The 23,883-nt window shown below is 37.1% G+C and overlaps 1 protein-coding gene across 2 annotated transcripts; it reads right to left on the bottom strand.

The window, feature by feature from the left end:
• Positions 1–9,285: 9,285 nt before the first annotated feature.
• Positions 9,286–23,488, bottom strand: LOC131156304 (uncharacterized). Of its 2 annotated transcripts, none has more exons than XM_058109875.1 (9): positions 23,244–23,488; positions 23,096–23,161; positions 22,578–22,943; positions 22,222–22,483; positions 21,991–22,048; positions 10,410–10,496; positions 10,147–10,281; positions 9,904–10,042; positions 9,286–9,735 (listed from the first exon to the last, which is right to left on the bottom strand). In XM_058109875.1, the coding sequence occupies exons 1-9, from the start codon at positions 23,462–23,464 to the stop codon at positions 9,507–9,509; spliced, it is 1,563 nt and encodes a 520-aa protein (XP_057965858.1). In that variant the 5' UTR covers positions 23,465–23,488; the 3' UTR covers positions 9,286–9,506. The 2 variants fall into 2 exon arrangements, with proteins under 2 accessions (XP_057965858.1, XP_057965859.1); XM_058109876.1 differs by having other exon boundaries at positions 22,578–22,849; positions 23,244–23,474.
• Between the last annotated feature and the right edge of the window lie 395 nt (positions 23,489–23,883).

Genomic DNA, 23,883 nt, shown 5'->3' with positions numbered 1-23,883 from the left:
CATCTTCGCAGATTTTAAGAAATGGATCACTTCTATATTCTCCACCATTATCTGTACGGAGACACTTGATCCTTCTGCTTGTTTGAGTTTCCACCATATTTTTCCATTTGAGGAAGACTCATAACACTTCATCCTTAGTTTTCATAGTATACACCCATACTCTTTGAGAAAAATCGTCAACAAAGGTCACATAGTAGTGTTTTCCTCCCAGTGAAGTTGTCTTGGAAGGTCCCCACACATCAGAGTGAACATAATCCAAAATACCATTGGTATTATGGATTGCAATGCCAAATTTCACTCTTGTTTGCTTCCCTTTGATGCAATGTTCACAAAAATCTAGCTTGCAGGTCTTCGCTCCCTTTAATAATCCTTGATTTGTAAGAAGTCCCAAGGATTTTTCACCTACATGCCCCAAGCGTATATGCCATAATCTAGTTGCTTCTATTCATCAGAAGAAACTGTTGCTGCCGTCCTAATAACTGTACGACCTTGATAGTGATACAAGTTATTGTTCTTCTGAATTCCCTTGATTACCACGAGTGCACCAGAGATGATCTTCATGACTCCGTTTTCTGCTGTTACTTTGAATCCCTTTGATTCAAGGGTTCCCATAGAAATAAGATTCTTCATCAAACTTGGTACATATCTTACGTCCGTTAATATTTTGATTGATCCATCTTGATTCCTCAAGCGGACTGAACCAATCCCATGTGTGGTAAGAGGGACATCATTTGCTGTGTAGACGACTCCACCTTCTAGTTCTTTAAAATCAAAGAACCAATCTCGATTGGGACACATATGATGGCTACATGGCGTAGCAGCAAGCGAAAGATCTGAGCTCCCATCTTCGTACTCAGCCACATTTGAGATGGCCTTTCCTTTATCAGGTTTGCCTTTATTCTTTAGCTTCGGACAGTCTTTCTTCCAGTGCCCCTTTTCCCGAAAAAAGGCACATTCATCTTTGTTTGGTCTGGACCTTGACTTGGATCTCTCTTTCTTTCTACTATTCTGGCTTTGTGAACGGCCTCGAACTACTAGAGCCTCGTTGGCTCCACTTGTGCTTTCAAGCTTGTCCTTCTTCCTCAATTCATAGCTGCACAAAGCAGCACAAACCTCGTCAAGAGACACTTTATCCTTTCCATGGAGTAGAGTAGTTTCAAGAAACTCAAACTCCTCAGGAAGGGATCCCAACAACATCAAAGTCAGGTCTTCATCTTTAAAAGTCTCATCCAGATTAACTAGATCAGTAACCAACCTATTAAAGTTGGTGATATGATCATTCATAGTGGTACCCGAGACATAAGTGAAGCGAAATAGTCTCTTCTTCATATGGAGTTTGTTCTGAGAGCTTTTCTTCAAAAACTTCTCCTCCAGTGCCTTCCATAACTTGTTTGCAGAAGTTTCCTTACAAAATGCATACTTCTGCTCTCTTGAAAGACACGATCGAATTGTACCACATGCTAACCGATTGATGGTCCCCCATTCTTTCTTCTCAATATCTTCTGGTTTCTCTTCTTCAATGGTAATGTCTAGACCTTGCTGAAAGAGAGCGTCTAAAACCTCACTTTGCCACATCCCAAGATGACCGGTGCCGTCAAAAATCTCCACTGCAAATCTGGCATTTGTCACAGTAGTTCTTGCCAAAATAGACGAGTTTGATGTAGATGCTTTTGCACTATCTGCCATCTCTGCCATAAATGCTATTCAATAGCTGCCGATGCGGAATGCCAATAACCTAAGGAAAACTTTTCTGATGTGGAAGGTCAGACTAAGCTGCAACCACAGAGCATACTAAGAATAACCTTAGCTCTGATACCAATTGTTGTGAAACTTGAGATTGTTCCACCTAACTTTACCACAATTTACTATTGTACAGGTAAATAGAGAGTGAATAATTGTGCAAAATTACACCAGGTAAATTCCCAGGAAAGTGGGGGGTCACAACGAACCGCTTAAATCCCTCTTGCCTAGACAGAATTTTCCTTAGACGTGTAATTAATACAATATATTACTACAACTATACCTGACAAAAGCTAACTACTGAATAGATAAAATGAAGAACACCAGAATTTAACGAGGTTCGGCTAATTGTGCCTATGTCCTCGGACACTATCAATCAATATTTCTCTATTGTAAAAATATTACAAAATGAGAGAGAGAAGAAAGAATGTGCCTAAGAGAGAAGTAGGCAAATTTGGGGATGAAATTACAAATGGAGATGATGGGTTTATATAGGTTAGGAAATACCACTATTACAACCACTAATCACCTACCTTTGAAAAAATAGCCCACCATTGAAGACTTCAATGGCAATGGTAGGCTTCTAGAATGAGTCATAATGCAACAGTGCACCACTGTTGTGTTCTATCTCAAGCTTCTTAGGCATGTTGCGGGTAAGTTGTGACTCAACCTTTAGTGCAAGATGAGAGGCATCACCACCTTATAAAGCCTCTGCAAGCTTACTTGTTTATATGTTCATTTTGAGCTGCTTAATTTGGGCTCCTTAATTTATTATTAACTGCGATATTAATAAATGTACATGTTGATCGACATAGAGATCTTCTCAAATATCCATTGATGAAAACCCATAGAGCTTTTGCATAGGGCAGGATCCCACTCGAGTTCAATAGTTTCCCCTTCACAGACTCCATTCGCTATTCTTTAGATTGCTCCATCATCCCATAACCAATTATATAATGATATATATATATATATATATAAGTATATGACACATCATGGAATGGGGGGCAGGTTTTGGCCTGTGGCCACAATAATTGACCCATGCTGGGTGGTGGTGCATCTTCAAGATATAAATATATAAATATATATAAATAAATAAATAAATATATATATATATATATATATATATATATGTTCATTAATTTAATATTATTTATTTATCCTTTTTTTTTAAATATATCATCAAGTAGCTAGAATCATTTTTTTTTTCAAATGTAAAAAAAAAAAAGTTTTATTGAGAAAAGAAAAAAAGGAATGTTAACAAGCAGTATAATTTGACTTGCAGCTGATTTTTGGATATATATATATATATATATATATATATATATATATATATATATATTTTTTAAAAATATTCATGCTAAAAAGTATTATTTCAAAGCTTAAAATATTAAGAAATATATATATATATATATATATATATACAGTTTAAACCTATTCATGCTAAAAAATATTATTTAAAAGCTTAAACTATTAGGGAGTGACTATAGTGTTGAAATTCCAGATAAATCTCGTGTAAATGTGGCCAAACCATGAAAACTTCTGATCCCTGTAATTGTTCTTGGAGTAGGCCAGCTGGCTATAGCTTTGATCAACTTCTATTCCCTTTGTGAAACAATGAAACCTGAGAACTCCAACCTGTCCACCATTAATCTGCATTTTGTTATGTTGGCATTAAGCTGATTTTGCTTCAACGCTGTTGGGTATCCCTTAAATGGTTAACATGACATTGCTTCTGTGTTGTACACCAAAATATCATCAAAATAAATAATAGCAAACTTCCCAATGAAAAGTCGTTACCTGATTCATAAACCTCATGAAGGTATTAGGTGCATTGAACAACCCAAAGAGCATGACCAGCCACTTATAGAGCCCTTTCTTGGTTTTAAAGGTTGTTTTCCACTCACCTCCAAGCCCAATTCTAATTTGGTGATGACCACTCTTCAAGTCAATCTTGAAATAACACTAAGATCCAGATAGTACGTCAAGCATATCATCCATTCTTGAAATAAGAAACATGTATTTAATGGTGATTTTGTTGATAGCCTTGTTGTCCACACACATTGTCCAAGCTCCATCCATCTTAAGAATGAGTAAAGCTGGTACAACACAAGGACTTAGGATTTATTGAATAAATCCCTTTCTAAGAAGTTCCCTAACCTGCTTTCGAAGCTCTTCATGCTCCTTTGGGCTCATTCAACAGTGGGGCAAATTAGGTAATGTAGTACCTGGTAAAAGTTCAATTTTATGTTGTATATCCCTTATGGGAGGAAGCCCATCAAGTAACACATCTGGCATCACATTTTTGAACTCATAAAAAATCTCCTCGACGTCATTTGGGAACACAAATTGCATCTTAGACTCCTTTTGAAGAAGGATGTAACCCAACCCACTTTCATTTTTTCAACAAAACCCTTCTTATTTAGGAGCAGGTGAACAACCATTTTCTTGCCTCTAAACATCATCATCCTTCATCAATTTAAACACTAGCTTCTTTTTCTCACCGTCCTTAATAAAAAAATGAATAAGTGTTCTTGATACCATCATGGATTGTGCCTCTATCATATTGCCAAGGCCACTCAAGAAGAATATGACATGCATCCATAGGAGCCACAACACAATAAACAGATTTCATGAAGGAACCGATTGAGAAATTGACAAGGCATCTTAAAGAGACGATTGCCTCATTTCCTTTTTTGAACCATAGAATGTGGTATGGCTGTTGATGTCTCTCTTTTTTAAATCCTAGCTTGTCTACCTTCTTTTGACAAACCAGGTTCTCACTGCTCCCACTATCAATTATCAAGTTATAAAGCTTTCCACCCGCTGTGCCTCTAGTTCAAATGATATTTTTATGTTGCCACGTGTCGCTACTGGCTAGAGGAGAAAGTAATGACCTTGAAATGACTAAAGACTCACCAAGGACATCATCCTCAATCCCTTCTTCTGCCACATCATTTTCAGCTTCTAGTTGCTGCTTTTGGTCCTCAAGAATTGCAGTTTTTTCTTCACAGGCAGCCTCTTGATCCTCAGCAAGGCTAACTCTGTCTTCAGCCTTCTTTGGACACTCATTGGACTCGTGGCCAATATTGAAGCATCTATAGCATTTCACTCTGTTTTCCCCTAGTTTACTTGGGGCTGTTTTACCACTATTATCACTGGTTGGTTGGTTAGCACGCAGAAGGGCTGCTGTCCTAGTTGGTGCACCACTGTTGTGTTCTATCTCAAGCTTCTTAGGCATGTTGCGGGTAAGTTGTGACTCAACCTTTAGTGCAAGATGATAGGCATCACCACCTTATAAAGCCTCTGCAAGCTTACTTGTCTGTATGGTCATTTTGAGACCATTCATATAGTGACTAACCCATTGAGCATCAGTTTTGGCAAGATTGCACCTCATTGAAAGCCTATGAAACTCGTGATGACTTCATGATGACTTCCATTGCTCTCTACTGTCCATTTTGCAAAACTTTAGGAGGGTATTGCATAGTCACGAGGTTAAGGGCAAGGTTGAAACAAGGGAAGGCTTATGGTGGATACTAGGCACGTCAATTGTTCCTTTATATTCATTTGTGTTCCATGTATTTGTAAACAGACACGTAGATGGTCATGTCCTGTGCCTCAGTTACTGGATACTACCTAAACCCCAGACATGTGCTCCAGAATCTTGATTATTGTCACTTTGTTTTGAATTTTGCTGGTGTACGACCATGCAACTGAACTACATGGGGGTGAGAAAAGGTGAAATTTAATAAGAATCATCCATTAGAACGAAACCTTCTAACTTGAATTTATTTTTTAATAAAGAATTCAAACCTTCTAGCTTTAAGAAAACAAAGTTCTTCTTATTAGAATTTGCTCATGGCTTCATGATGATGGCAATCTAATGATGACACGTCTAATGGATTTTGAAGATGTGACAAATACTTCTTTCTTTAATTGTCTTACCTTTTGTTTTTCCTCCCCTAGATCTAGGCCTTACACTTGGCTGAATCTGCCTCCCTTATATGGTTACTTTACTGGAATATACCCTCAGATGAATCTTATTTTTTTCTTCATTGAGATATTTTTAAATTCAGGGTGGTTATTTGATATGAAACAATCAAAATGCATAGTTGTAGTTGTTTTCATGTTATCGGCTCCATTGCCCATTAGTCTAAGTTAATGATACAAACTTCTTTTTTATTTTTTTGTCCATAACCAGCAAGTCATTTTTCCACTCATTAAATTTCCCTTTGCTTTAACGTAGGAAACTTTATAATTGATTCCTTGATATCAAAGTAGTGATTGATAATATGAGTTAAGACTAAATTGTTAAATTTATGAACCTCTTACATTTGTGTGAGCAGATTGGAACAATGGCATATAGTCACACACATTCATGTGCAAACATATACAGGAGAAATGCTGCCAAAATTCTTCAAAAATCGTATACTAATTTTTTTAACTTTCTTAATTTGTAGGGTTTACAACTATGACAACGTCAGAACGATGTCATGCAACTCGAATGCAACTTTTCACTTTTTTAGTTATCTGAACAAATGAATGTATTTGAATTTGAATTTGTATAATGTATTTGTATTTAAATTTGAATTTGTATAATATATTTGTATTTGAATTTGAATTTGTATAATATATTTGTATTTAAATTTGAACTAGAATTTTGAATAATTTATGAATTTTATTGCAATTATGGTTTAATGTTATGTATAAGAAAGTGTAATTTAATTACAGATTTTTACAGGAATTAATAATTGGAAAAAAAAATTAACTTCACTACTAATTGTCCAATTTAAGTATTAGTGACGGATTCAAAATCGTTACTAATACTACGGCCTTAGTGACGGTTTTAAAATCGTCACTAATAATAGTAATAGTGACGATTTTAAAACTGTCACTAATAATAGAACAATAGTGACGGTTTTAAAATCGTCACTAATAATTTAGCATTAGTGACGGTTTTAAAATCGTCATTAATAATAGAGTAATAGTGACGATTTTAAAACCGTCACTAATACTATGATTTTAGTGACGATTTTTGGTCGATTTGGTGTAAAATCTATAGTGACGGGCTTAGGTTTTTAGTAATGATTTTAATCCGTCACTAACACTCTATTATTAGTGACGGTTTGAAAAATTCGTCACTAATAAGTTTTAGTAATGGCAGGTATAGCGACTAATTGAAAACCGTCACTAATAATCTTATTTTTTGTAATGTGGTGTGTTCTAGAAGGGGGGTTATGGTAAGCATTTTGAGAGGGGGTGTTGTGTGTGTGTGTGTGTGTGTGTGTGTGTGTGTGTGTGTGAGTGAGAGAGAGAGAGAGAGAGAGAGAGAGAGAGAGAGAGAGAGAGAGAGGAAAAGGAAAAAAAAACCGTAGTGTGTCCGACGAGCGTTTTGGAAGAAGAGGGTGTTGTGGCGAAGAGAGAGAGGGAGAGAGAGAGAGAGGAAGGGAAAGAAAAAAAAAACAAAATGAGGTAAAAAAATATTGTGATGAAAAGTCGGTTCAATTTTAATGTATAATATAGATCTATCAATCAAATATGATGAGAATTCCACTTGTAAGCTTGTCTCACATTGGAAAATTTGAGTGGATGATGGGTGCTTATATACATGATTGGGCCCAAGACCTAATGGGTTTAAGCTTTTGGGTCAAGTTGGTGTTTACCCATATATATCAAGTTCACCCATGGGCTCCTCCGATCTCAAGAAGTGGTACCAAAGCTGATGGTTCGTAACTCTAGGTGAGTGACATCATAAAAGTCAAAACGTGAAACTAATTCTCTTGACGTGCTGACAGTTGGAGGACCAAGTATGTGACCGAGGCCAATAAGGATGGATTCGAATAGGGTCAAGATGTGGGAGGTAAGATTGGTTCGGAGGCACATGAAATGCAATCTGAGGCATGTAAGACACCAACGGTAAAACCCACTTGAGCAACTATTGGGAAATTGAGCTTACTTTCATAAGAAAAACGATTTCTGTTCAAGGATGAGTAGTTGGAACTCACAAGTGAGGGGGAGATTGTTAAGAATTCCACTTGTAAGTTTGTCACACATTAAAAAATTTGAATGGATGATGAGTACTTATATATTTAGTTGAACCCAAGACCCAATAGGTTTAAATTTTTGGATCAAGTTGATATTCACTCATGTGTATCAAGTTCATTAATGGGCTCCTCCAGTCCTAACAAAATACATCCTCAATATGTAAAGAATCTCCTTACAGCGTTTGATGAGTGAGGAGGAATATCTTTGTCCCCATTCTCCTTTTAGTAAACAAAATCAAAGTTGGAATTGAATAATTTCTTTGAAGTCAAAAAACAACACTGCACGTCCAAAAATTAGCAAGTAGTATAAAGTTACATAGTTAAATATTATAAGATATTGAACTTTCTCTTCTTCTATTATTATTTGTAAAATAAGATTGCTTTGGAAGCAAGTTTAGGTAGCCCGATTGGTTAGTCTTTGTCTTACTCTATTTTGTTTTATTTTATTTGGGTGGAAAGCCAATTCCCATTATGGCATCAGCCGTGTTCACATTGATGTTTGACTTGGTCTTCATCAAAGTTCAACAACAAGCATACCTCTTTGAGCTGAGAAAAAAATTAGGTCTTATAGAAGACTAACCTGATCCTCTCTCAGGTCCTAAAAAATATATTAGATTACATGTTCTTCTTAATTCAAGAAAAAATTAGGATTTTTAGGGAACTAATGCGATCCTCCTATTATACCCTCTCATCCAATGAAATCCCATCAGATTGTATGTGATCCCTATCATGTGACACTCACTGTTTAACATGTTTCATTAGATGAGAAAGTCTTATAGGAGAATCACATTACTCTTCGGGCAAGATCTTATAAATATAAAGAATTACTTATAAGGCGTTTGTGCATGATGTCCAATAATTAATATAATGATTTAAAAAGTCATGTTCTTAAGATAGATTATTTGATTAGGGTAATAGTTTCAAAATCAAATCCAATTGGGTCAGCTTGTCCTCCTCAACTCCTAGTTCACCATTAGTTTTATATTTATATTTTACATGCTTTTATGTTATATGTTTAGGTAAATTATTCATAAATTTAATTTCTATATTAACTTTAACAATACAACACACATATAACATAAAATCTATGCATATATTGAGTTAAAATAATTATTCCAATCATGAAATATTTTTTAAAACAAATAAAAAAAATGTCTATAAACCAATCAAACCAGTAGTAGACCAAAAAATTGAAATAAATTTTATTGATTTTTCCCCTCATGCAGCACTTGTGTCATGTAGAAATGAGGTTTCAAACTTGGCCAATATACAATAGAAAGCCATATCCAAGAATCCCAATTCTTTGTTCTCGAACACAACCTTGAGATATCGATTGGCTGTAGATGGCAAAAACTAACCAGAAAGAACACAAATCTGCACCGGCAGGCTGTGTGATATGGATGGGTGAATTTTAAACTGATGAATCAAACTTACAGCAGTTCAAAATGTGCAATGATCCATAGAAATTTTTTTTTAGCAGTACTGGAAGGAAGAATAAACGTGCCACAAATAATAAGAATTTCCTTGTTCAATGTCCAGAATCATAGATGGCTATTCTTAATTGTATCAGCATTTAATGTATTTTGTGCAATATCCACAACCAAAAATAGCTATTCTCAGACATATCAGTAACTTGGGGAGAAAAAAAGAAGCCTCATCTAACAATAACTTTCAGAAAAATGTCACTCCTAAAACCTCAAGTAGAAGAAAGAACTCGAAATCTCAGATATTGAAAGAATTCCTGGCAATCAATAAGTGATTCTCTGGAGAGATGTTCAGCGGAACATACTTTATAAGCTCGGTATCTAAACCACGGTCCTTGATCCACATTAACCTTCCTTTGTCGATGATCTCCTTGCACATAAACCCCAGAACTGCCCTTTCTGCTGCCTTCATATTCTTCGTAGCTTCTTCAACCCCTCCTGCATTGCCACAACCATCTTCCTTCTCGCTGTTAAAACATATGACAAGATGAATCTGTCAAATTATGAATAAACAAATACACAAATAAAAGAAAGAAAGAAAAGGGGAGGGAGGAAAGCACTTGGTCACGATGGCAATTCTAGTCTGTTGCCTCATTATTATACTACATGTTGATAATCAATTCAAACAAAATTACATGGATGAAATATCAAATCCGCAGTCAAAAACATCAGGAAGGTCTGAGCCATGGTCAGCATCCACTGCCCAGCTGGTAAACCATGTAATCGCATCAAAATCTTCCTTGGTGATCCCTAAATTTGTCAAGTATCTTTTATCTGCAGCACAAACAACTTATAGTGAAAAGCTAGCAGCAAAGCAAAAGAGGTAGAACATACGAACTAGAAATTCATATATTTGATAAGACAGAAGGATATATTACTAATGTAGTGTTTCCATTGGCAAAGATGATGGCAGCATGTTGCTATTGCAAGGCCAATCAGGTAAGGATTGGCATTACACTGTACAGCACTATCATGATGCTGTTGTCCCTTTAGGCAACATCTTAGAGTCAAATCTGCAGAAAAAATAATCCCAAGAGCAATTGAATAACTGTTGATCACACTGGAAACAAATGACTATAAAGTATTAAGAACTTCATTATCCAGAATTAGGACAAGTTCATTGAGGCAACATCTTTATCACCTGTTGCAGGCCCGCAGAGGTGTTTACCAATTGCCAGGTAAGAAACTCCCCGCAATGATTCAACAGCATTCAAGTTCAAATCCTCAACTGTACAAGTTGAATTTTGTCAAGTAAAATGTAGAGTAAAGAATGAACTATATGCATGGTGGCATCATCTACATAATAAGAGGCCTTACATTAGGAAAATATTTCATTGATCAGCAGAAACAAACATATAAACCAATGCAAGGGAAGAATTTTCTGTTTCCTGAGCATCTCATATGGTTTGGAGTAGTGATTTAAGAAGAAGAAATTATCTTATATAGCAGAGTTGGGGAAGGATCAATGGATCAGGGGGATGAGATCTTGGTGAATTGTTAAAAATAATAAGACACTGGCTCGAATAATTATCTCTTTGTTGTAGAATAAAGGGAATTCAAGCAAAATTTCAGCACCATAACCGTAAAAAAGTCCTGACACTAATGTAAATGCCCACTGAAAAATATTAAACCAAACTCTTGGGAATAGTTTATTAGCGTTCCAAGAAAAAACCCAAGTGCCGTTTGGCTCACAAGATAAAAATGTTTTGGAATATTTTTATTCGATTCATGTTGTTAAATTTTTGGTAATGTAGTATTTGGCTAAAATATGAGAATTGTGACGGGCATTTTAAGAAGATTACTGCTATATCCTTCACCTCTGTATGGAACAACATGTGTTTAGTAGTGTTTGGGAGCATGAATTTTGGGCTTTGGGTTTGAATTTATGGATTTGTCCGAGACTCAAAATAATTTTATACTACGTTTGGTTCAAATCCACAATAATCCAAATCCAAAACCCAAGATCCATGCTCCCAAACGCAGGGGAAAACAATCATATTTTCACCAAAAAACTTATTAAGATTATGTACTACATAAATCCATGTTATAAAATTTTTCAACCATCATACATAACCAAAATTAAAAATCTAACATATGATGATGGTATTACTTCCATTTTTTATTATTTTTCATTTTTAATATTTTTTTTTGGGTATTAAAAGGAAAGATATCATTAATCAAGGAGGAATGTACAAAATTGAGCATAGTAATGACACCCCTTTAAAACAACCTGCTGCAAAAGCCCATACTGAGGCCATATATATTGGATCATATCACAAAGCAAAGGCCAAGTCATTTCCTTCCCCACAAAGAGACAAGCACTCCATTCCAACCAAATACACCACAAAACAGTACAAAGGCCACAACTCCACAAAGCAGAACCATCTCTCCTCCTACAAAAACCTTTAAAGGAAATTGCCAACAAATCCTCCAAATCTGGGCAAACCCAGCTCTCTCCAAAAATGCCAAACAACTTACTGGACCCCTCCATGAAAAAGAACAACACATAAAAAGATGAGAAGTGGATTCTGAACTATCAAAACAAAGAGTAAGCACATCCAGAGATAAAGCCTTAGATCCAGTTTGCTTGCACTTAGTTGCCAAATCACAGTAATGTTTCTAGACATCAACTTACCAAGACTCAAACCCCCTCTGTATACTTTGAAATCACCTCCCAACTAAACAAATGATCCTTTTCCTCCCCAATCCCAGATCAAAGAAAATCTCTCATGACTCTCTCAAGGCTCGTAGCTACCCCTACTTAAACTCTAAAAATGGGCAAAAACATAGAGGAATGCTGGAGAGACGAGCCTAAATAAGAGTGATACGATCACCAAGAGAATAAAAGCACCCATTGAGATACTTAGTCACTATTCCACCATAGGATCCCAAAAACCAACAAAACTAGGATTACCACACAAAGAAACATCTAAATAAGTCAAAGGCCACTCTTGTTCACCACACCCAGCTCTAGGTCAAAGTCACTCATATTAATACCAGCTATCCTACTCTTCCCAAATTTATTTTTAAGCATAAAACTTGCTCAAAGGGCTGTAAGATTGTAAGCACATTCAAAAAAGACTCTCTATGATCTTGTCTCACTTGGGAGTCTGGAGCAAAAAATACACACACAGTGCACTATTTGGCTTATGTTACAAAAGCTCAAACCCTATCAGCTACCCTTCCCTTATCATATCTTCTATAGGAGATTAGGAGCTACCCCAAACTTACCCGAAATATGTTCATACTTTAACTTATCTTTTAATGTTATACCACTAATCCACCTTAGCATTCTCATTTCAGCAACTTTGGCCTTTGGATGTGTCGTTTCTTGGTTGGCCGACATTCTTATCCATATAGCATACATGGTCTTAGAGCCATCTTACAAAATTTTCCTTTTACTTTGAGGAATTGAGGTTATTCTACACACAACACGCCCGAACCAAAGCACTTCTCCATTTTACCCAACTTACTTTAACTCTATGTATTACATCTTCGATTTCTCCTTTAGGTTGCATAATGCATCTAAGGAATCAAAATCTACTAGCGCTATTAACTTCTGGACCAATGCTTAATCTTTTCTCCAACTTTCCTCCTATTATGATTGAAAACGCATTTCATAGATTCTGCCTTACTTCTACTTATCTTAAAACCTTTAGAGTCTAAAACTTCTCCCATAATTCTAACTTAGATGCTATTCTAACCCTAGTTTCATCAATGAAGAAAATATCATGTTCAAACAGCATATACCATGGAAACCTCATTTTGGATCTCCTAGTAAAAGAAGTAGCTAATTTATTCAATTATTTTTGCATCCTTTTTTCCTTTCATACGTCCTAGGATAACCACTTTCAAATCTTGCCCTAAAGGAATGACTAACTTAATTCCCAAACCCTCAAGGAGTTCTTGTGGATCCAAAGTTGTCCTTCCCACCCCCTAGTAGTCTAATGACTATAACTTCCCCCTCTCCCCCCAATTAGACTCCTCCTTTTGGCATGAACCTCTGTAACTTCAAGCAAATTAGGTTTGGGAATACAAGCCCCCTTGAACCTCCAAAGTAAGCTCACACACTGCACTACCTGCCTTTTTCCCTCCCAAAGCACACTCAATTAAACACACACACACACACTATATATATATATATGCTTTGGGAGGGAAAAAGGCAGGTAGTGCAGTGTGTTATATATATATATATATATATATATATATATATAGAGAGAGAGAGAGAGAGGGAGGGAGGGATATTAATGTTGCATAGTAGTTTGTTGACTGATTGGTAGTTAAAAATTTTCTCTTTTTTTCTATAAATATTTACACTTTTTTTCATTACAAGTTGGTTTGAGTTAGATTACAAAATTCGAACATTTGATCTCTTTGTTAGATGAGGATGAGGGGTCTACAATATAAGTACTTTGCTAGTTATTTTCCTACTTTTGAACACTTACTGTAGGTTCATTATATTTAAATTTATAAAAAATAACATATAAATATGCATTTCTTAATATCTGTTTTTTATATCGTTAGTAGAATCTTATGATCCTTGATTTGACCCTGCCAACATTTGCAGCCTTCCACTGATAGTCTGGTTCCATGTAGGATCTTGATTGTAACAACCTTGCTACTTACCATAGTATAACCCAGGCCCTATGGGCCTCCAATGGACCTTTCCTTTTACAAACATGAGGTAGTTGAGCAACTTACCAAATAAGTGCTTTCTGTCAAGACCTAATGCTACAACATCTAGCATATAGCATGCAGTTCATCATCCTCATTTTTACTTATTAATCCTTGTTATTCAATCTGCAACAATTGTCATCTACATGATGAGACTTTGCTATCTAATCCAAATGGAATTATTGATTGCATGAGATTGTTAAAAAAATCTTTGATAAAAACATTCTATGTAACTATTTCTTTCTTTCATTCTGATTTTACTTTGAAAAAGCATTCTCATACACCTTCATTTAGTTCTTAGCAGAGCACAAACAATTGCAGTTTTTTTGGCGCTTTTTGGACTCTATGGGTCAAAAGGAATGCAAATATTTCCAATAGCAATATAAATTTTGTGCATTTTCTTTGGGATAGAGTCATATTCAGAGCTTTCTTTTTGGGCCCATTCTTTGGGCTTATTTCAAGGAATGTTTTTGTCAAATCTTCAAAGGGACTGGAAAGGGGCTTTGTTGTAATTGCCTTTTTCTTTTGATTTCTTTGCTTATTTTTTGTATTTTTTTTGTGTTAGGAGGATTTCTTATCCTCCTCTCCATTTAATTCTTCTTTCCACACATTAACAAATTTTTATTTTCCTATGAAAAAACAATTAAAGTGGCATTTGTACAAGGAGCAATCTTTTATCAAAAACAAACTGACTAAAGCAAACCATGCGCACGCCTATATTCTACAGCTAAAACTTGAAGGCTATTTTTGGTTCATGGAATGTCATTTCTAGGAATAGCATAATCATAGTAATAGCGTAATCATAGTATAGATTTTATAGCTTACAAAAAAAAGAGTTATGCCATCATAAAGAAAATGACAATGCAAAAGTTGGTGTTATTCCGTCAAGCATGGAATATGGCAGGAATAGGCATTCTCATGCTGAAATTTGGGAATAGTCCTTGTCTATTCCACGTTATGATTAATAAAAATGTTTGGGTTGTCATTACTGTCTGCTGAGAACATTTATTCCGCTTTTTTTCCAGATAGCAAAAATTTATGGAAGCAAACACTCTCTTTTGTAAACTATCAAATCCCTATACTAAGACACTCCGCAAACTAAATGTTATCCAAATCTTTAGTAGCTAAATTGGCATGTAAAAACAATTGCAATTGTTATTCTACAAGAGCACTAATGGTTTATTCTAATAAGACTACTCTCAAGATAGTTCAATCTTACATAATTATGGCCCTACTCTCTTTGGTTTTTTATTGGCCGGGCACCAAGTGGGTGCCGCCCATGTAAAAAAAAAAATTAAGAAACAAAAAAGTAGTCTGTAATATAAGGTGTCAAAAAATCAAGAATGTCTAAGCGTCTATCATATACAATCCAGAGTGTGGCTATCCATCTATCTTTGATAATAGAGAGCAATGTAGCTGATCCTTCAAAAGCTCTTTATTCCTTCTCTCCACACAATTAAAAAAATGCTACACTTTTATTCTTCCCTTGCTTGAGCAAATGCTTCTCCAGGCCCAGATCATTCCCCACTGTCTTAGCAGATACCCTGCTGCCTAACCAGAACAGTGACTCCAAAAGCAGTAAAGGAGGATGAGTCTAATGGATTTAGCATCTTCCTCAAATAAAAAACATCTGTTAACTAAAAAGGTACAGCATTTTTTAAGGTTATTAATAGCAATAATCTTCTCAAGAGTTGCCAACCACACACAAAAGCAACCTTTGCTGGGTGTTGTGAGTTCCATACTGTAGGAGAAATAAGTTTCCTATAGAATGAGCTGACTATAAAGCTGCCAGCCTTGTAAAGGATCCCCTTTGGTCCATTGGGGGTGTTATGAAAAAAGAACTTTACAAAGGCTGCAAAAAAATTCTGCAAAATTATCATTCTCCCAATTGTGAGCATTCCTCAAAAAGGGAATGTCCCAGATTATACCACTTTCTGCAATTGAAGGAGAGTGCTAATAAGAGCAGCTTTGTCACAGGCCAAGCTGAAAATTTAAGGAAATCTTGTGCTAATAAGAGGAAATGAGCCGCACCAAGTGTCATTGAAGTACATATTTTTTCACATTCCCCTTTCGAACTCCCATACCACAGGGTTTTTTAGCTGCTTTATAAATCCATACATTGTGGTCAAGGCCATATTTCGAAGCAACAAACTTTCTCCAAAGTAAGTCTTTTTCATTCCTGAACCTCGATAGCATTTAGCAAGAGCTTTTTATTTTTATTTTTATCAGTAAACAAAGCCCATAAAAGAGTATCAAGAGGATGCCACACAAGTACAAATGAGCAAAAGTTACATCACCCGCATTGCAGAGTGTCAAAAAATTCAAGGATTACATAGGAGTCGTTCACACAGGCCATTGTACCAATTAGAAACAGTAACAATCTAACAATATTCGACAACTGAAGGGGTGTAGCTGATCCCTCAAAAGCTCACTTGCTTCTGTCCTTCCACACTGTCCAAAAATGGCAAGGGAAGTGAGGAAAAGAGCTTTCCTCCTTTCCTTGCTGATGTGGATATCTCTCCAAGCCCATAACTCCCCCTCCACTGTTCACTGTTCTGACAGTAACCCACTGCAGACTAATAAGGCCCAAGGAAAATGGCCAGGTTCCAAAAAATTCTAGTCTAGGAGCAATTCAAGAGGATGTGCTTCACTGATTACACATAATCCAGACATAAGTAGCACCTATTAACAAGAGATTTCTGGAGGTTGTCAATGGTAAGAATCCTTATGAGAGTTGCCTCCACATGAAGAAATCAACCTTTGTGGGGCTGGGGTTCTTCAGATGGACTTCCAGGGGAATTTGCTGCTGGTTTCTGCTGGAGAGGTGAGATATTTATGGTAGGATCTGACCGTAAAATTCCCATTTTAGTCCAAGGTCCATTTCAGCTCAATGGTAGTGGCCCAGCATTAGATTTTAAAAAGGCTACCAAAACTTCTACAATATTGTCAATTTCCCAATTAAAGACTTTCCTAACCAGGGGAATGTTCAGGAAGTCTCATGGTCAGTGAGCTCTAGGTGCTTGCTAATAAGAGCTCCATTATCACAGGCCAGCCTCAAGATGGAAGGATATTTTGAATTAAGTGGAGACTTGCCACACCAAGTATCATGCCAAAAGAAAACATTCTCCCAATTTCCCACTTAAAAATAAATGAGGGAGAGGAAATTATCCCATCCTTTCCTGATGAATTTCAATACACCAACACCATAAGCTCCGCTCACTTCTTTTTACAGGCCCAAGTGCCCAACTGTTATAGTATAAACCATATTTGAAGGCCATGACTTCCCTCTAAAAATGATTGTTCTCCTTCATGAACCTCCAAAGCCATTTCCCAAGGAGAGCCTTATTGAAAGTAGGAAGAGATCTTAATCCTAATTCTGCTCTTTGCATAGGTTGTTTAACCATCCCCCATTTAACAAGATGATATTTAAATCCCTCACCCGTGCTTTCCTATAGGAATCTCCTTTGAATATTTTCCAACTTCTTAGCAACTGAACTAAGGATGGAGAAGAGGGACATGATATAGACCGGGAGGTTTGATAAGGTGCTCTTGATGAGGGTGAGCCTCCCACCTTTTGATAGGTGATTCCTTTTCCAACCGACAAGTTTTCTCTCAAATTTTTCAACAATAGGGTACCAAACTTCTTTATCTTTAAATTTGGCACCCATAGGAAGACCAAGGTATGTAATAGGAAAAGCCCTCAGCTTACACCCTAACAAATCTGCAAGGAAAGGCCCACCATCGCTGATCTGCACCAGAATAATTTCACTTTTACCCAAGATTATCTTCAAGCCGGTAACTACTTTGAACCTAAGGAGAATGCACCTGAGATTGTCCTCACAAAGAAAAGGTGTGATTCGCAAAAGATGTGAGACTTCCAGTGTTCTACTGTTCCTTCTGATAATAAGCCTTTTGAGGAGGCCTCCTTCAGTAGAATTATTATCAAGACGCTCAACACTTCCACAACCATGATAGGCAATAATGGGGAGAGGGGATCCCCTTGCCTGAATGAGCACAGAAAAAGAAGGGGTAGAAATATAATATAGATGGCTACACTACAGTTTCCCAAAGCCCATTCTTCTGAGAATGTGAAAGAGATATTCACATGATTGCCTTCTCCATGTCCAGCTCACAAAAAGCAATCCTATTTTCCTCTCCTTATTGTAGACATTCACAACTTCGTTTGCAATTAGGGCTGCGTCCATGACAAATTCATGCTGGTGCAGCCTGATAACTTCTGAAATTGCTATTTTGAGCCTTGCACTGAGGACTTTGGAATAGAGCTTATAAATGCTGCCCACCAAGCTAATTGGGCAAAAATCTTTGATGTTGCAAGCCCCAATTTTCTTGGGAATCAAGGTGACACAGTTGGATTGACACTAGTCATGAATTTCTATTAAAAAATCATCAAAGAATACATCCTGCTTGAGAAGAAACCAATTCTTTTGATATTGCAGCCAAGGTGAAACCTTCAAGGACTGGCGCTTTATCTCCTTTGTAGCCCTTAAGAGCTTGATAGATTTCCTCCTCCTCAAAGGACCTTTGAAACACTGTGCGGTTGAAGGACAAGGACTGCTGAAATTAATGCCATCAGTCTCCATGTCTATGGTTCAATATACAGGTTCTTTTAAAAATCACAATGCCCCTTTTGACATCCCCTTCTTCAAATAGGATCTCCTTCTCCACTTCAATTCTTGTCAGCATGTTGAACCTTCAGCAAGCATTAGCAGTTCAGTAGAAGAAAGTAAGAAACTGGTACTCAGTCCCCCTTCTTTAGCCAAAGAGATCCAGGTTTCTATCTCCAAGCAATTTCTTCCATGTTAGTGACATCAACATGCACTTTCTGAGTTTAAGTCTTCCAGCCTTGCTCTCTGCATTAAGCCCCGTCCAAGCTCTTTGTTGTCCAGCTCCTACCGGGTTTCTATCTCCAAGAAATTTCTTCCATGTTCACGACATCAACAAGCTCTTTCTAAGTTAAAGTCATCTAGCCTTGCTCTTGGCATTAAGGCCCCATCCAAGCTCTTCGTCGTACAGCTCCTTAATGCCATTTAGGATCACATTCATTTTCAAATGTATATTGCCTAAAGGTATTCTTTTTCCACCCTTTCAAAATTTCCTTCAGCCCCTTCATTTTCAAGGCAACTGCAAAGACCACCATTGCTTAACTCATTCACCAAATCCATCATATATGAGTCACATGTTCTCAAATCGAAAAGGAGTTGGCTCCTGCTTAATTCCTCCCTTGTCAAGAAGGATGAGGAGGTGGTCCAACATGGTCTTAGGAACAAAATTTGAGTAACCTTAGGGAAATGCCCTTTCCAGTCTGGAAATTAAGAACCTATCTATCCTTGAAAATGAGGGAGTCTCCCAGGAGTTTGACCATGTGATGGCGCCGTCAGGGGAGGGTCAATGAGGGTACAAACATTGATGAAATCATGGAACTTTCGTCCCCCACTCCTTTCACGGGGATATAAGGCCATGTTGAAGTCCCCCAATTACCCCAGGAGCATCTCATTTACCTCTAACCTCCAAGAGCTCATTCCACAAAAGAACCTTCACATGGACCTTAAACCCCAGTGATAATCCAATTGAACTTGTCCTCCAAGTTCTTAAAGAGGCAGGAAGCTGAGAAGGCATTTAGAGAGTGATCTATCAGTCCCACTATATCATCATTCCACAGTAGAAGATATACCTCCTGCATTTCCATCTCCAATAGAAGTCCACTTGCAATTCTTGTTCCCCATAAGCTCTTGACCATTTTGTTTGCTGAAGACAAACTACATCTTCTCACCAATCCTTGAGAAAAGAACTGATTAACATCCTTTTAGCTTCGTCATTAAGACCCCTCACGTTCAACGATATTAATTTTCTCAACATAAGTTCACCTCTGCAACCCAGCTGTTTCCAGCCTCCACCAAATATGAGTTCCCTCCATTCTTATCATATTTAACTAAGAACTCCAATCTCTTAGAGTCCCCCATTTGCATCCTCTTCCGGCAACTGTCCTGAGGTTTTTTAAAAGTGAGTTTTCCTTCCTCTCTTCTCTCTTCTCTATTTCTCCAAATACACACATGGTCTTATCTTTAAAACTTTTGAAAGATACGCCAATTGTCTTACTAACCATCTTCATTTTGTGAAGAACCCAGCTCCTTGATGTTGTTAACGTCCAACCCTTTAAGCTCTTCAATACTAGGAGAGGGAGGGCTGTCCTGCAAGTTCTTCACGTCAATAGAGCACGAAACTCCAAGGACTTCGAAGACTCCAAGTTGGATTGCCAACAAGACTTGAGATGAGTCTGCAGAGGGGCAGGAGTCCAAAAACAAAAATCTGAGCCTTTTTGGCACTGGGTGGGCCTTCATAAATGAGAAGGGGGCAAAGGAGTTGTCCTTCGAGGCTGCCCAGGGGCCACAGGCCATGGGCTGAGATGGGGAGAATCCAAACAAAAAGAGGGCCTGGCCAGATATTCAACGATTCTGAGGAGGTCAACATGCTTGCCGACAAGCACAAGGCTGAAGAACTTCCTCTCATTAATGATCGACTTCCTTGCATCGCATCCAAGTATTTCAGGCTCCTTGGCCTGTGAAAATGTTGCCAGAAATATCAAATGCCACTGGTAGCGAAGCACAGGCTTGCGTCTTGTCCACACTGGAATCAGAGAGGAATTTGGGACCCAAACCATTGAATAGGCTGTTTGACAACCTCCATTTGACAAGATGGTATTTAAATTGCTCTTCTATGTTTCTTGTAGGGATCTTTTCTGAATGCCCTCCAATCTTTTGACTACTGCCAGAAGAAGCAGGGAAATTAACTACAAAGCAAGGAATAAAAAACTTTTTGAATCTCCTCGCATGTCTTCATACTCTAGTATTTGCAGAGTATGAGCTTACGGCCCAATGGCTGCTCTCCTGGTGCCCCACTAGGGAGGCTAGGGAATGACTCCCCAACAAAAAAATCCTCAAAAATATCAATGCTTCTATGTCTAAAGTGAGCGGGCATTTAAAAGTTCATCATAGCTTAATTGAATTTTTGTTGACTAAGCGGATGCTCCAATTCAACTTATCTACGTTTATTCTACATTTAATGATATGTTCCATGCTTTTCCTAGTTGAGGCTTACTAGCCCTATGCCTATTCATAAGCTAAAATTATCAACGACAAAGAAAACAAAAACTACAAATTTAAGCTAAAAACCAAACATTTCAATATCTTATAAGTTCCGCACCCGCCCCCCAAATCCTCCTTTCCCCTGGGATGGGGGTTGGTGGCAAGGAATGAGTCCTTGTAGACATGCCATGTGAACCAACACCATCAGTCTATTTCTCTATTTTCTTAAACAAGTGTAACACAAGGATACTCAAATCTTAATCATTTTGCTACAGGTTACATCTTCCTATTGTGTTTTGTTGTACTAAGATATCATAAGTAAAGTTACCATGGAACCATGGATTAATAATAAATATGCCCACATCCACCAATCATTGGTCAAATTGAGTCAATGCAATAGACAAACTAGCAACTTAAGCTTGATTTCTTGTTTAGGAAAGTAGGACTCACTAACAAGCCACATTCTAGGGTTTGCAATTAGCTTCTCACTTTACTAATCCTAATCTCAACCTAATCCTATAATTATCCTCAAAAATCACCATAAAAAAGTTAATGTCGTTGCTTATGCGTATTGAACATGTTTGCAAGTCTATGTCAAAGTGTCAAGTGGCTGTTGCATCTAGATGCACTATCCCTTCTGAGCTTTACAAATATGTAATAGACATCTTTAAAGTATTCCAATTCTACATGGCAATGGTACATACTCAATGTTCACCACAGAATTTTGGCTTCAGCACTTCTGAACATTTTTTTTAGCTCCACCATACTTTCCAAAAAATAATTGAGAGAGAAAATGTTTTCAATTTCAGGATTAAAGCTCGAATGAAAAACATTATACTTGATCTATTGTCATTATAAATAAACACCAAAAGAAAAAAGCTACGGAAAACTACAATGAAACCACAAAATAATTGCTCCCAGCAATGGGCTTCAGAAAAATCTTACTGTCAATTCTCAAACGCTCTAATATCAAGTTCTCTTTCTGTCGCAGACTTCGATCAGCCTAAAAGTAGCATTATCATATTATAGACTATAAATAAAGTAATCATCAATCTTTGTGTTTGGCAAAGTACTATAGGTTAAATACACGCACATTATCCTTTGATGAAACAAATTAATGTTTCCATTTATTTAAAGCATGAGTGGATTTAGTCAGTTGTAGATGAATTAACTAACCTTTAGCTTGTATGACTTGCGCTCAACTAACCAGACTCTATTGATCCCGTAACAATCTGCAAGCATTTGTGTCAAATACCCCTTCCCAGCTCCAAACTCGACCACTGCAGGGGAGCCATTGTCATCCCCATGTGCCCCCTCATTGCTAGACTGTTCGTCCCTTCCCAAATCCCTAACTGAATGCTTCAACACCCCAAAATCTTCAAAATTTCCGAGAATCGAACACTGCTGCAAAACATGTTTCTCTTGAAATGGCACAGTCCTGTAAGCAATCAATTGCATGATCCATAGATAGAATAAGCTAGCCCTATTATTATTAAAAAAGCCACATGCCTTCACTGGTTTGGATTACATACCGATGTAATCTGTCTGCTTCTCTCTTAATCCATATCTCACAAGCTTTTGGCATCTTATATGAGTCCCGAACATCCTTACATATTAATACATGAACGGACTCAATTTTACTAATCAATTTGAAAAATTCAGGTACACTCATACTGTAGACAGCATTCCTCTTCATCTCTGAAGTAGTACCATCCAAAAAACCTGAAGAGTGTTTATTAGGGTTAGGTGTTTTCCCCTCTTCTTCTGCTTCTTCATCTTCTTCATCTGTACATCGATTAATGCCCTTTTGGTAAAAGGGCTGAAGGGTCAAGGACTGAACTTGTTTCGTTAATGGGCATCTCCTAAGATGCCCTTTGAGATTCTCTCGAAGTACAGTGCTATATCAGATCAAGTAAAACAACAAGCGCGCAACATGTCAACAACTGTTAAACGAATAACTATCTAGAAGAAGGAAAACAAAAGATTCAGAGATTATTCTATAGTTCTAGTGCATATAATGAATCGAAAAAAGATCGAAGAAGAGATTTACTGAGAAGGGTCGATTGGGCATGGAATCCACTGGCCGTCTGGCCTCTGGTTGTGATTCCCACAGAACCTAAGATGTTCAGTTAGACAATTAATATAAGCGAAATTAGAGACGGAGGAATTGAACAGAGAGAGAGAGAGAGAGAGATTACAGGGAATCGTTGAGAGGGGCGTTAGCGCAGAATCTGTTCTTCTTGGGGAGCCAGTGCTGGCATCGAGCTTCCATTATCATTCCTCCTATGGAGTTCAATACGTGGACTTCGCAGTTTGCTTCCCTTTCCCAGCACTGACACAGAATATATTTCCCTGTAAATTTAATAACTGTAATGTCGTTCAACATAAATGTTTCATCTTCACCCCCAACCCTAACCATAATCTTTTGTCTCCCCTATTCCATATGATTGTCACCTCTTTCTCTCTTTAAAATGATGATTGGCGTAAGGTTATTAAGAGAGTGATTTTACACAAGAATATTAAGAAAAGCGAGTAAGTTTGACATTAGATAAAGATAGGTTAAAGACAAGAAATCTTTAAAAAATTAACACAAGTGATGAGCTTCTTTAATTTGGAGACATGGTCATCCATATTAATTTGAAAATCTTCGAGGAGAAGAACAAGCAAACTTGGCATTGACCAGTATTGTCAATTCATTGTGTGGAGATGTTAGAGTTTAGAGGTGAGGAATCTCTGAAAGACCCCTATTGACAATGAGCTTCCTTAATTTGGATACATTGTCGTCCATAATTTAGAAGTTTCTAAATTTAATTAAGCTTGAGAAAGCCTAAAAGTTGT

Source organism: Malania oleifera, chromosome 5 (assembly GCF_029873635.1).
Source record: "Malania oleifera isolate guangnan ecotype guangnan chromosome 5, ASM2987363v1, whole genome shotgun sequence".
Taxonomy (NCBI): Eukaryota; Viridiplantae; Streptophyta; class Magnoliopsida; order Santalales; family Ximeniaceae; genus Malania; species Malania oleifera.
This window is presented reverse-complemented; position numbering and strand designations above follow the sequence as displayed.

Excerpts from the sequence above, each read along its gene's own strand:
- LOC131156304 (XM_058109875.1), bottom strand. The coding sequence starts at position 23,464 with ATGGTTAGGGTTGGGGGTGAAGATGAAACATTTATGTTGAACGACATT. Across the intron at positions 10,282-10,409 it reads CCTCTGCGGGCCTGCAACAG|ATTTGACTCTAAGATGTTGC; the intron begins GTGATAAAGATG and ends TTTTTTCTGCAG. Across the intron at positions 10,043-10,146 it reads CCAATGGAAACACTACATTA|ATAAAAGATACTTGACAAAT; the intron begins GTAATATATCCT and ends TTTGTGCTGCAG.